This window comes from Brachionichthys hirsutus, chromosome 20 (genome assembly GCF_040956055.1).
Source record: "Brachionichthys hirsutus isolate HB-005 chromosome 20, CSIRO-AGI_Bhir_v1, whole genome shotgun sequence".
NCBI lineage: Eukaryota > Metazoa > Chordata > Actinopteri > Lophiiformes > Brachionichthyidae > Brachionichthys > Brachionichthys hirsutus.
The window spans coordinates 7,496,677-7,508,882 of record NC_090916.1 but is presented as its reverse complement, the minus strand read 5'-3'; the positions used below and the strand labels follow the sequence as shown (position 1 = coordinate 7,508,882).

At 46.1% G+C, this 12,206-nt stretch overlaps 1 protein-coding gene across 1 annotated transcript in view; it reads right to left on the bottom strand.

The window, feature by feature from the left end:
* Positions 1–12,206, bottom strand: part of fam184ab (family with sequence similarity 184 member Ab) — a 50,821-nt gene that overhangs the window by 10,680 nt on the left and 27,935 nt on the right. Inside the window, exons 7-17 of the mRNA XM_068753752.1 lie at positions 11,453–11,588; positions 11,077–11,258; positions 8,568–8,753; positions 6,762–6,884; positions 6,085–6,246; positions 5,585–5,710; positions 4,042–4,188; positions 3,540–3,752; positions 2,352–2,505; positions 1,579–1,706; positions 453–637 (exon numbers count right to left, since the gene is read on the bottom strand). Of these exons, the coding sequence (XP_068609853.1) occupies positions 453–637; positions 1,579–1,706; positions 2,352–2,505; positions 3,540–3,752; positions 4,042–4,188; positions 5,585–5,710; positions 6,085–6,246; positions 6,762–6,884; positions 8,568–8,753; positions 11,077–11,258; positions 11,453–11,588 (1,742 nt within the window). The remainder of the gene's footprint in view (positions 1–452; positions 638–1,578; positions 1,707–2,351; positions 2,506–3,539; positions 3,753–4,041; positions 4,189–5,584; positions 5,711–6,084; positions 6,247–6,761; positions 6,885–8,567; positions 8,754–11,076; positions 11,259–11,452; positions 11,589–12,206) is intronic.

Sequence of the window (12,206 nt, the reverse complement as noted above, 5' to 3'; positions counted from 1 at the left end):
ACAGATGGATGCTAATGAGTAGCTGGACCACATTAACCACGCAGCACTTTAAAAAATTCACAACACCCTGCAGGGAACAACATAATTATAGATTCCATTTGGCTTTACCCTAGATGGCCTTCACGTAACCTAATCAATGAGCTGCTGACACCGGTCAATGGGGAGAGAGAGAGAGAGAGAGAGAGAGTCTGATTTAGCTGGCTTCTCTCTATCATCTCGTTTCTTCAGGAACGGCGCAGCAGTATTTCAGAAACTATCATCATCCTCGCCGATTCGGCGATGTGCACTGATCCGGGTTAGACGGGATCTTGTGTGCATCTTTGTGGAAAAGCATCCGATGACGTCAGGACGACCCGGAAATGTCAATGAATACATCCTGCCCACGTGGTCTTGACAAGGAAAACATTTATGGGACACCGTCAGCAGCGTCTCGTTGCTTCCGCCCTGCCGACCTGATCTGCTGGTTGGCCTCGCTGCGGATCTTCAGCAGCTCCTTGCCCTTGAGCTCCAGCTCTTTGGTCAGCGTGCTGATGTTCTCGTTCAGGGTGTGGATCTGGTGGTCCAGCTGAGCGATGTGGTTCTTCCTCCTGGAGGCCTCCTCCTGAAGCTCGGTGATCCGGCCCAACAGCTCACGCTCCTGGGATTAAAGGAGGGGAAAAAAGGGGGCACCTGGGGGTTTTAACCCTTTACCTTTCTTCACTGCAGTACAGAAGCATGCTAAATTATGACAATAGATACTGGAAGCCAAGAGATGCTGATGATGTCATAATTGATCAAGCAGTCCCGTTGCATCAAATAAGCCTCTCTAAATAGCTCCATTGAGACGGATGAGTGCACGCACACACACACACACTCACACGCTGCACTTCGTCAGCCTCTTCCTCCTCATCTGTTAAGTAATTGGAGGTATAAAAACATTATTTAACACAGCGTGACAACCGTCTGCTGCTGAGATCTTCCGCTCTAATGACTCATCGCAGGAAGTTTGAGTTTATGTGTCATTTGGGCTTTGGCACAGTAATCAGGAATGAATGCAAACACAAACACAAACATGCTGTGCACGCATCAATCACGGAAGAGGGGCTTCTGGTTTCTTTAAATTTAGTAATTTTATTACCCCCAAATGGAATCTGCTTGCTGCGTTCCAGCTCTTAATACGGCTCGATTAGTCTCCAAGTGCAAAGCGAGATAAATGCAGACCATCAGGTCACAGATTCAGGTCCAGACGGCGCCCGAGCCGGATCAAAGAGGGAAAGCTTCCGATTCAGTTTGCATCAGCCTCTCATTGTTAGCTGATCTACTAGATGTAATTTAAACATGTGTTAAAAAAGAGGAATGATGATCTATAAAGGAATATGTAACCATATAAGCGGTAGGCAGAATATGAAGTTCTCTTGGTTGACCCAGTATACACTCTCCTGCAGTATTTGTACCTCGCTAGATGCAGACCAGCCAGTTCAGATGTTCAGTTTACACAGTAAAAAGACTCAGCTCTGTGTCTATGCAGTGATGCAACGCGCTATTGTGTGTTTGATATTCGCCCGGGCTGGGTTAGCTCCCCTACAGTGGTCCTCCTACCTGCGTCCGGTTGCTATCGAGCGTTTTGTCCAGCTCCGCTTTGGCAGCCGCCGACTCCTGTTGGTGCGTTTGTCTCAGGTGTTCGATGGCCGATGCGTGAATGTGGTTCAACTCTGACCGCAGAGAGGCTGGTGCAAGAAGACACGAGAATAAAGGTATTAACAAAGGCGTGATACTTCATCACGGGGGGGGGGGGGGGACCCATCCGAACTCAAACGAACGATCAACAGCAGGAGGTAGAACGACATCCAACTAATACAAATGATGCAAATGGAAAGTAAACAGCGCTTGTGACGAGATGCATTTGAGCCGTCACGAAGATGAAAGGAAGTAAATGACAGGAGAGGGAAGGGGGGGGGGGGGGGATAAAAGGATGTGGAGAGGGAGAAATCGATGGAGGCGGCCCCTCCGGTGTCAGGACCATGACATGAAGGCGAATGGGAGTCCATTATTCACACCTCAGCGCTGCTGTGGAAGCAATAACAACCGGCGAGACGGAGACTTAAAGACGTCACGGTCCATCGCTACGTTCTGCTGATGTTCTAACCGTTGGTATGTGATGTAGCCGGATGCTAACTGGTTGCTATTACATGACTTAAGTTACCTCTTTCATGCATCAGTCAAATCAGTCCTTAAATTCCACTTGCATTTGAGCATAAAACAGAACTTTTTTCTAATTTTCTAATCCGTCTTATATCACTATTTACTATCATTTCCGGATGAGCATTTCCTTCCAGCGGTGGATTTTCCCGACCAGCATGAACCCTCCTTACCCAGCATGGCTTTGCCCTCGTCCTCCAGCTCAAAGCGGAGCGTCTGCAGCTCCTGCTCCGACTGCTGCTTCAGCGTCTCGATGCTCTGGCGGTGAGCCTCTCGGAGCGACTGCAGCTCCGCGTGGTGGTGGCGGCGGAGGCGCTCCTCCAGCTCCTGGTGGAGCCGGGGGGGGGGCCATAGGGAGGACGAGGAGAACAGAGTGAGACGGCCAGAAGGGGAAAGCGAAAGGAGTGAAGAGAGGGGTTGTAGGAGGAGATAATGTCGTCGGAGAGAGATGAAAGAGGGAAGTGAGAGATGAAAGAGGGGGGCAGGGAGAGCTTAGGAAATATTACAGCTATAAATGCTTCAAAATGCAATTTAAGCCACAGAGAACTGTCCATTGTATAAAAAATTAGTTTTGCTGGGTTTTATTGTGTGAATACGCAATTGTGCATATTTGCATCAGAGACGGGGTGATTTGAAGAGGAGTGATGCCTCGGAGGGATGCGTTTCGTTCTTATTGGCAGGCTGGATTACAGGAAATATTATGAAGACTGTCGGTTTCTTAAATGCTGTGCCTCAAATGTGATATATTTCCCCCCCCCCCCACATTTACGCGCAAGGAAGCCGCTTCCCGGCCTCCATTCTGCCCACCCGAGCAGGAACACAATTAGAACGTCCGACTCGCAAAGGGGATTTGGAATTATGATGTACAGTCGATCCAAATCGACCTTGACGGTGAAATGGAAGGATTAGCACTTGAAGAACATTTCCTCGGCCAAATGAGCCGTGTGTATGTTAGTACATATATGCGTATTTTTGACATTATAAAGGGGCGTAAATGAGCTGTCAGTATCGCTGCTTGACTCCTTGATCAGTTCTTCTGATGGCCTGAACTTTTGGGTCACTTAGAAATGTCCTTATTTTGAAAGAAAAGCACTGTTTTTCCGATCGGAAATACAATCTATGCATAGCTCATGTGGCAAATGACTATTCTAACTGCAAACGTCTGGGTTTTGGTGCAATATCTACATCGGTGTGTGTAGAGGCCCATTTCCAGCAACTATCACTCCAGTGTTCTGATGGTACAATGTGTTTGCTCATTGCGTCAGAAGGCTAATGGATGATCAGAAACCCTGTGCAATCATGTTAGCACAGCTGAAAACACTTTTTTTTGTGTGCGCATGCACACGTTCGCCGCCGCCCACCTTCAGGTTCCTCTGCCTGGCGTGCTCCATGTCCTTCATGGAGCAGCAGTGGACCTCGTGCAGACGCTGCTGCCGCCTCTGGTGCTCCGTCTGCAGCTCGTCCAGTTGCATCCGCAGGTGCTCCCTCTCCTGGCTGAACTGGTGCTGCAGCTGCTGCAGGGACGACTGGGACTGGGACAGCTGCATTTCCAGGCTCTGCTTTAACAGGGAGATCTAAAGAGGAACAGACACCAGCATTAAATATAATCACATTAAATGTGCACACATGGCTTTGAGCCTAATTTGCCTTCATGGTTATATTTGGGAAAGAACGCACAATAGAGCGGTCCATCCGCGTACACACCAAGTAATCGCCTCTTTTGACCAGTTAGACCTCGTATTAAGGCCACGAGACACCCAAAATGCTCCATTATGATGTCATTCTATGCTATCTCATCTGCATATATATTACGAGCGGGAACACCTACGCCCGTACCGTTGTCCACATGCAATGCTGCTTTACCTGCTCCAACAGGTCCTCCACCTTCCTCTGCCAGGTCTCCCTCGCATTGCTCAGCTCCTGCTCCTTACTCTGCGCCAGCTGAGCCAGAGCAGAGGCCTTGTCCTCCTCGTGGTCCTCCTTCAGCTCCTCGCGGAGCTTCTTACACTCCTGCCTGCAGCACGAAAGAGACGGACAGCCTCCGTTTCAGACCGAGGAGGAAGAAGAACTGGCCGATGGATGCCCGAGCGATGCGGCCCAATTAATAGTGCAGAAATGAATCGACGGCAGAATTCATCGGATTTAACTGCAACTGTATTAAAACGTTATTTTTGTCCAGACCTTGCAAAATGACTTGTGATTTAAAACGTGGTAAAACCTGAAGAAGAATATTGCTTTGCCCTGAAGTCAACAAATCATTCTAAGTATTTATGACATTGGCTAAAGACGCGGATCTTCTACCCCCCCATCTGTATGTCTCTGAAGTGCAACAACACAATCTGGTGAAAGAGGAGGGTAAAACAAGCTTTATATTGTTGGCTGGGGAAAAGAAAATGTCCCTGAAACGCTGCCTCTCCTGAGAATTACTACTATTATTACAGCTCTTTGAAAGGCCTTGGTTTTGTGTGTGTGTGTGTGTGTGTGTGTGTGTGCGTGGGCGTGTGTTGCCAACGCAGTAGCCGTGTGGGAGTTGAAATGGCAGCTGTGAAATGAAGTATTGACACAAACACATTTTTTGTCACATTGAGTGTCAGATTGAAGGTGGTCACTCTGACACACACACAGACACACACCTACACCTACCCACACACACTCCTACACACACCTACACACACACACACGACCAGTATAGCAGTTAGACTGTCATGTTCATCACGCAGTATGCTTTACATCATTCAGTATAAAGCCATAGATGTTGATACACTCTCTCTCTCTCTCTCTCTCACACACACACACACACACACACACACACACCGCCTTGGGCTTCAAAGGGCTCTGGTCTTCCTAATAAGCAACGCTCTCCAACATCTGTCAGCGAGGACGAGAGAGGAGGGCAGACGGAGGGAGGTGAAGACGAGGATGAATGCAGATTAGACGGAACTGTCTCCTGATAAAATGCGGCCCAATTGGCTGAAATCGTCTCTCTGAGGTAAGTGAATTGAAAAGCAAACGATGCCATGTTGTCACAGAAACAACAGATATTAAAGCAGCCATTCAGCAGCAACAGAGCTTCGAAATCGACCACAAAGACGCAATTTAATGGCGAGACAAACTCTAATGGGATCGTTTTGATCAGTTCACGTCTAAAAACAGCCAATTTCAGTCGTTGGAGCGTCTGAATAATAAGACTTCGAAGGTCGGTGGATGTTAACGGAGACTAAAGCTGAGGGCTTTAACACCGGATTGAACACAGAAGTTGCAAAGCCCTCTGGGAATAATGCTCCGTCACAGTCAATGGAATTGCAGAAATAGTAAGACTTCCATACACTCGTAATTTCACGCCCTCTCTTTGTCAAAAGACGAGATAAGGAAGACAGGTGTTACACACACAGACGCATGCACACACACACCTGAGTGTTTCAGTCCATCTGAGCTCCAATTCGAGAGCCATCTTGTCCATCTTGTGTTTCTCTTCTTCTTTGGTGGTGATGAGTTTGGCATCATGGTAGCGCTTCTGTGTCTCCAGCTCTCCCTGTGAGGAGACAGACGGGTGGACGGGTTTAAATGGAAAGTGCTGCTGCTGCTTTCTGTGCCGAAGCCCCCCCGTGTTACATCACTGTTAATGGACCGCTACGACAACAGGTGCAGCATTGTGTTTCGCTGATGCGTTCTCCTGCGGCGAACCGTTCACCCGGGCACAAAGGGAAAGCCGGTCGGGAGGAATGGGCTGGAGACGGCGATAAGGCAAGAGTCCCGCAGCGCCAGGGAGAATGGGTCGGTACTGTTGGTGCGTTACAGCGTGGGCTGTGGAATCATTCCATGCCGCGTCTTAACTTCCGGCGTCTTCTTTAGTGCCTTGGCGGAGGACATTAGGTTTAAGGTTTGCAGTGCAGGGCGAACACAGACCTGAAGAGAAGTCAGCAGGTTGCTGGTCTCCCTCAGTCGGGCCCTGGTGGCATCCAGCTCCTCCAGGAGTTTGTCCTGCGCCTCCTTCAGCGTGGAAATCTGTCCCTCGGCTGTTCCAAAGTCCCGCTCCCCCTGCTGCACCTCCCGCTGCAGCCGGATCACCTGCAGGGAGGAGGGACGGAGGCTCAGAGAGTTGGACAAAGAGACGAAACCACGTTTGCCACCTCTGCGCCGTCACACTTCAGCACTCAGCTCAGCAAGAGGATTTATTTTATACGTCTTTTTAATCAAAAATTCTTCCAATAAAAATTTCTAATAATCAAAGCCTACAGAAGGAGAAATTATAAGAGTCGTGTTTCTGTAACATTTGGAGGTGACTTTCTGCGGATGAAGTAGTGAGGGAGAAATTAATCCCCAACACAAACTAAAATACTACATAATCTCAGTATTTAGCAGCCGTGCTGTAGCTTTCGGTGATTTAACGCGAGCTTCTTTATCTTAAGTGCAGAAAATCCAACATTTGTAGCTGAGTCTTCCGTTTTCATTCTAAATGACTAAAATGCCGATAACGCAGAGGAAAGCGGCTGAACCTATTTTCCAGTCATTTCAAAACTTTTACGCCTCTGGAATCGAAGCGCGTTAACGTCCAGGTACAAGTTGAAAGTGTGACGTCCTACTTCCTCGTGGGCTGCGGCCATTTTGGAGGTCAGCTCCTCCCTCAGCTCCTCCAGCTGCTGCTTGAGGAGCATCTTCTGCTCCTCCAGCGAGAGGCGCTCTCTCTCAAACTGCTGCTCCAGCTCCTGCAGAAAGCAGGAGGTTGAGTTGTTTTCAGTGTTGTTCCGTGTCTTTTTCATAAAAAAACAAAAAATATATATAATTTTTGAACAGAACAGCAAAGTGACGTATAAAAAAAGTGCTTTTTACTGAACAAACTTTTTTAGCTTCACCGAGATGTGATTCAGCGAAGCAGCACCTTTGAGCAAAATACTAACATCACCGTAGCAACAGCTACAACACAGATCCAGAATCCGACTTCCTCCCTCCTCTTTGTTTCAACAATACATCGACTAGATTCCCCTTTACACATTTCTAAAAATACTTCAAACGACTGCCTCGTCCTTCCGTGAGGCGAACGCTCCGGCATTGTTACCGTAACCTGATTATTCCTGCTGATGAATGGAAAAGAAACTTGTTTCTGTGTAACGATTCCCTGCATTCCAAGGACAATCTCGGCCGAGGGGAAATTGCAGCAACGCCAAATGACATTTGTCACCATTATTCATCACAAAGGAGGATCTAATTAGCAATGCTGTGAAACAAAAAGAAGAGGAACCCCCCCCAATCCGGTGCATTGATGACTGAGAGACAGATACCGATGATAGGAATTCATCTGAGCTTAATAAAGTGTGAAAAATGGCAATTATTCATGGCAGCTTGTATCTCACAAACCACTGATGACACTAATAACAAGGAGGAGAAAGTTTCGCCTCCCCGAGGATAAAACCTGGGAGAGCTGCGTGTTTAATATTTTAGAATGAAAACGTCTGAACGCTCTGATGGACAGATGACCATGCGGGCAGCTCTCTTTGTGTCTGGGGATACAGATTCACCGAGAACCTATAATTGGCCTTTCTTGCAGATAAGGCCGATCTGCCCCCCTCGAGGTCCGACGGAGTCAGAGTCAACCCGTTTCCCCTGAAACCTCCTTTCCTCCTCTGCTGTAGGCTTTTATCCCGAGGTGGCTTTTTCCCGTCTCGCTTCCAGATCAAATTGACAAGCTGTCTACTGTAGCCGCTAACTTTAGCTAACAGCACTAGCACTGCTGACATAACATGATTTTCTGTGACGCTTAAAGGCTACCAGTTGTCATGGAAGCAGCATCTGTATGCAGGGGTTCCATCTCTCTCCTGTCCTTTTCAGCGAAGTGCAGTTTAGTGCAATAAGTGAAGCTGGAGACGGCTGAAAGTATCAAAATACAATGATTAAACTATAACGCATGAATTCCCTACCATTAGTATGTACTTGGAGAAAGTCTGCTGCTAGGCAATCCTCCAAAAGCCAAAAATGAGCCACTACTAACCTTCCTTCAGGTTGTGGCCAAGCCCTACATCAAGGTGCGTGTGCTTTACGATTCACCTGAACGCACCACCCCCCATAGCTTCTCACAGAAGCTTCCAGGTTTTTAAAAGCTAATAACGACATCAGGATCAGGATTCAGAAAAACAATTTGTCTGGGGATAATTATTACTCTGTGATGTTTTAATTAATAATTTTGCTCCTTGGGGAAGCAAAAACCACCACAGACAAGTCAGTATAATTTAAAGTGATGAAAGTAGAGGAGATGAAAGAAAAGTTGAGCTAATGATGATTTTCCTGTCACAGAATGATCAAAAAAAAAAAAAAAAAAACCCACACAAATGGCATCTTGTATATGAATCTACGCCTCTGTGAAGAGTTGTACGCGTGCATTGTTGTGTACTCACTGCCAGCAGACGGCTCTTGTCTTTCTCGGCGCTGTTCAGAGCATTTTCCAGGGTCACCCTGTGTTTCTTGGCGAGTTCTTCCAGAGCTCGGGCCTGGCTGTCCTTCATCTGGCTGGCCTCCTCTTCGGATCGGGCTCGCATGTTGCTCACATGCTTCTCGTGGGATGCCTTGTCCTCACGCAGGGTCTAAACCCGCCCCCCCACACACAAAAACACGCCCGATGAATAAACACAGACGTGCAGAGTTTAATCCTCCTCAAAGATGAGTGCTGTAATAGCAAGCGAGAGCTCGGAGTGACATTCGCACCATATGTTCCATTTTTCAGACATACTGTCGCTGTTTACTAAGCGACGGCCAAGAAATCAATCCTGTATCACGTCCATCTGTGGCAGAAATCTTCTGTGTGTTTCACATTCATGCTTAATATAACTAAAACCCAAGAACCCGCCAAGTTTAAGAGGATTTATAGCCGATTCCATCGAGTAGTAGTTTCTATTACAACATAACGTTAACACCGTAAATGTGATCTTTACCTGAGATGAGCTGAGCTCTGAACAATCTGTCAAAAAATGACAGGAGCAGCAATATTTACTAATCTTCTAAACAGCAGGGTCTGATTTCACAATTTCATATATTAATATCAGCAAACAGCTCATCTGCACTTTATTTTTAATGAAAAGAAAAATGAGCTTTTCACGTAGACTAAAGTTAGTTAGCCTTGTTTTTATATACAGCATGTTACTTCGTGTTTGCTGCTACCAAATATCAATATAATATCATAAAAATATTGCTTGATCAGCTATTTTTGATTGGTCTGTAGATCAATGCGATGAGAGGCAGCTGAATCTGAAGGGAGCTGTCTCATCTAGTTCAAACTGCAGGGATAATAGAGACAGCAGTAATATAGAGGGATGGATACGAGCCAAAGGATGAGGCTTATAGAGGAATAAAGATGAAGTCCGATGATTAAAAGTTCTACTGCGCTCCAAACAGTATATTTTAGAAGCAACAGGCCGGCAGATGAAGAAATGTCCTCAATACAAAGCAGTGCAGTGGGATTGTCATTGAAACTATGATGACAAAACTAAAGTCACAGGAAAATGAAGTCAAATGAAATTAATTCACAATATAAAAAACAACAACAAATCAAACAAAAATCCATCGGCCATTTGGTTTGGGTTTAATCAGAGGAACAGCTGCGTCTTCATCGCAAGGATTTAACACAAGTTTAATTAGCAAAAAAAATAAATAAAAAAAGAAGCCCCAATGGGAACATGAGCAGCATATTCATTATTTAAATTGTCATCTGCCACAGAAAAAGTGTGAAAGTGTGAACTGAAATGATCTGACTGTAATGAGATGAGACGTAAAATCAGCTGTGGATGCGGCCGTTTCTTTATTATACAACGAACTTCAGAGACGCCATGAATAAAAAAATAAATATATATCTTCATGTGCATAAAGACACAACTCTTTGCTTTCAGGCAGTAACAGATAAATAAATGTACTAAATAAATACAACTGTTGGTTGTTGGGATGACATCTTGCAGGCTTGTAGCGAAGCGCTCTAACAGTCGTCCTATTCTGCTTACAACGTGTATAACCAGATTAGCTTTATAAACGCAAACATTTTTTGTTTACGGGGCCCAAGACTGTACATTCAACACCGCCAACAACAGCTTAACGCGATTAATCCGTTTACTGAGGGCTGGTGCCGCGGCTGTAACCGAAAGGTGCCGTAAAGTTTATGCGGTGCAGGATCCGCTATTATCCCGGGGACCACATTGAAATTCACAGCGGGAGAACGTTCCCTGTGCCCAGAGGATTACTCCGAACAAATGTCAGAGATAAAAGGATGGGAAAACACACATGAAGCAGCAACGCTTGGCATTTACCGTCGGCTACGGTCGGTCTGCTGACAACACTGTCCCTTAAATCTTTTGACCTTTACGCCTCTTGATTTTTAAAGACAGCCGCAGTCAAAGTTTGTAAATGGAGTTATTGACAGACGTGACCCCTTTGGCAGTTTTAGGGTTATAGATTCATTTTGCCCCCCCCCCCCCCATGAGGGATTTGTTGCATTCTCGTCCGGAGAGCCAATTCAGAATGACAATTACTCTGGAGGACAGATGTACGATTGACGGCCGTCCCGTATTCTGAGCAGCGACGTGAACGCGCCTGAAAAATATGCCGATGATTCCTGTCACATTCAGAAAAGCGAGGCAAAAATCAGCCAGACGACAGATCTATCACGGCCTCCGCAGAGTCACAGAGAACTCAGCGGCACAAAAAAAAAAAGCAATTCCACTCAGAATTTAAGAAGAACTTGTTTTCCTTTCATTTTGGTTGCTGCAGTAGTTTTAGAAGCGCTTCACAGCCGACACTAATTGCCTTTTACTTTTGGTCTCTCTTTGTGGATTACTGGGAGATCACAAAGAAGAAGAACTCAGTTAAAGACAGAATGCAAACTTCCAAGTAGAAACTACATGCGCACACACGCACACACACCTTCTCCAGGGATTGGAGCTGTTGCTTCTGCCTTTCGTCCAGGGCCTGGCACTGGTTCTGCAGAGACTCCCTCTCTTCTTCCATCCTCAGCACTTTGTCCTTCAGGCGACTTCTCTCGTTGTCCAGGTCCCTGATGGCCGCTTCCTGGGTCATCTGGGTGGCTTGCAGGCTGCTGATCTGACCTGTGACAGACGTGAGGGGAAAGACGTCAAATGAAGCGACATCATCGGCAGACAGTCACGCCGTTAAAGTGTTACAGGCGTCAGACGAAGATGTCACATGATTTGTTTGACGCACTTGCACGACAAGCAGAGAAATGATTGCGCGGTTGTAAAATTACAAACAGCGACGGAGGAAGAGGTGGCGAAGGTCTTACTGGCTTTGAGCAGGATTTCAGTGGCTTGCTGCTGAACGCGATCTCTGGCTGCCTCGAGTTCGCACTCAGCCTCCTTCTGACGGATCTCCACAATTTCTGAGTTCTGGGTCACCTCATCCAGCTGCTTGGTTAAGTCCTGGGGCGGAATCAAATCAAACACGGAAAACTCTGTTTAGCACACACAGCGGTAGCTACTCTTAGCATCTGTGAGCAATATCAGAAGAGAACGAGGTTGATTAAATCAGACCACTGAGGGTTACAGAGCTATTGATTTGTGAGTTTCAGCACATTGGGTTAGGGGCCTCCGACTTGGTTTATTTTCAGAAATGTTCTTTTAGGGTTTGCAGCAAAAATTGATGTTTTTCGTCAAAAGGCTAAATAGCTGAAATTGAAAAGAAAGGTGACAGTCCTGAATTAATATGATTAAGCCTTAATTTATATGATATAGACAGATACTGTCCAAGTTACAACCTGCGTTACTTACCGGTACGGAAATTACATGTGATGTGTGTGTGTGTACTTTTTTGTATGTCTATGTGAGGACCCGGTGAAGGTTTATGTCTTAAGAGGAAACATTTGTTATTCTATTCTATATTTTACACTATTTCATGATGACATCATCAGAAATAGCTTCCTCTTAAGCGAGTGAATTTTTAGTATGTTTCTTCAGCAGGAATAAAAGTAGCTGGAGGGGCAGGGGTCCTAATTATCTCTGTTTTCCATTTTTTCTGTGTTAAAAGAGTCTGAGATATTT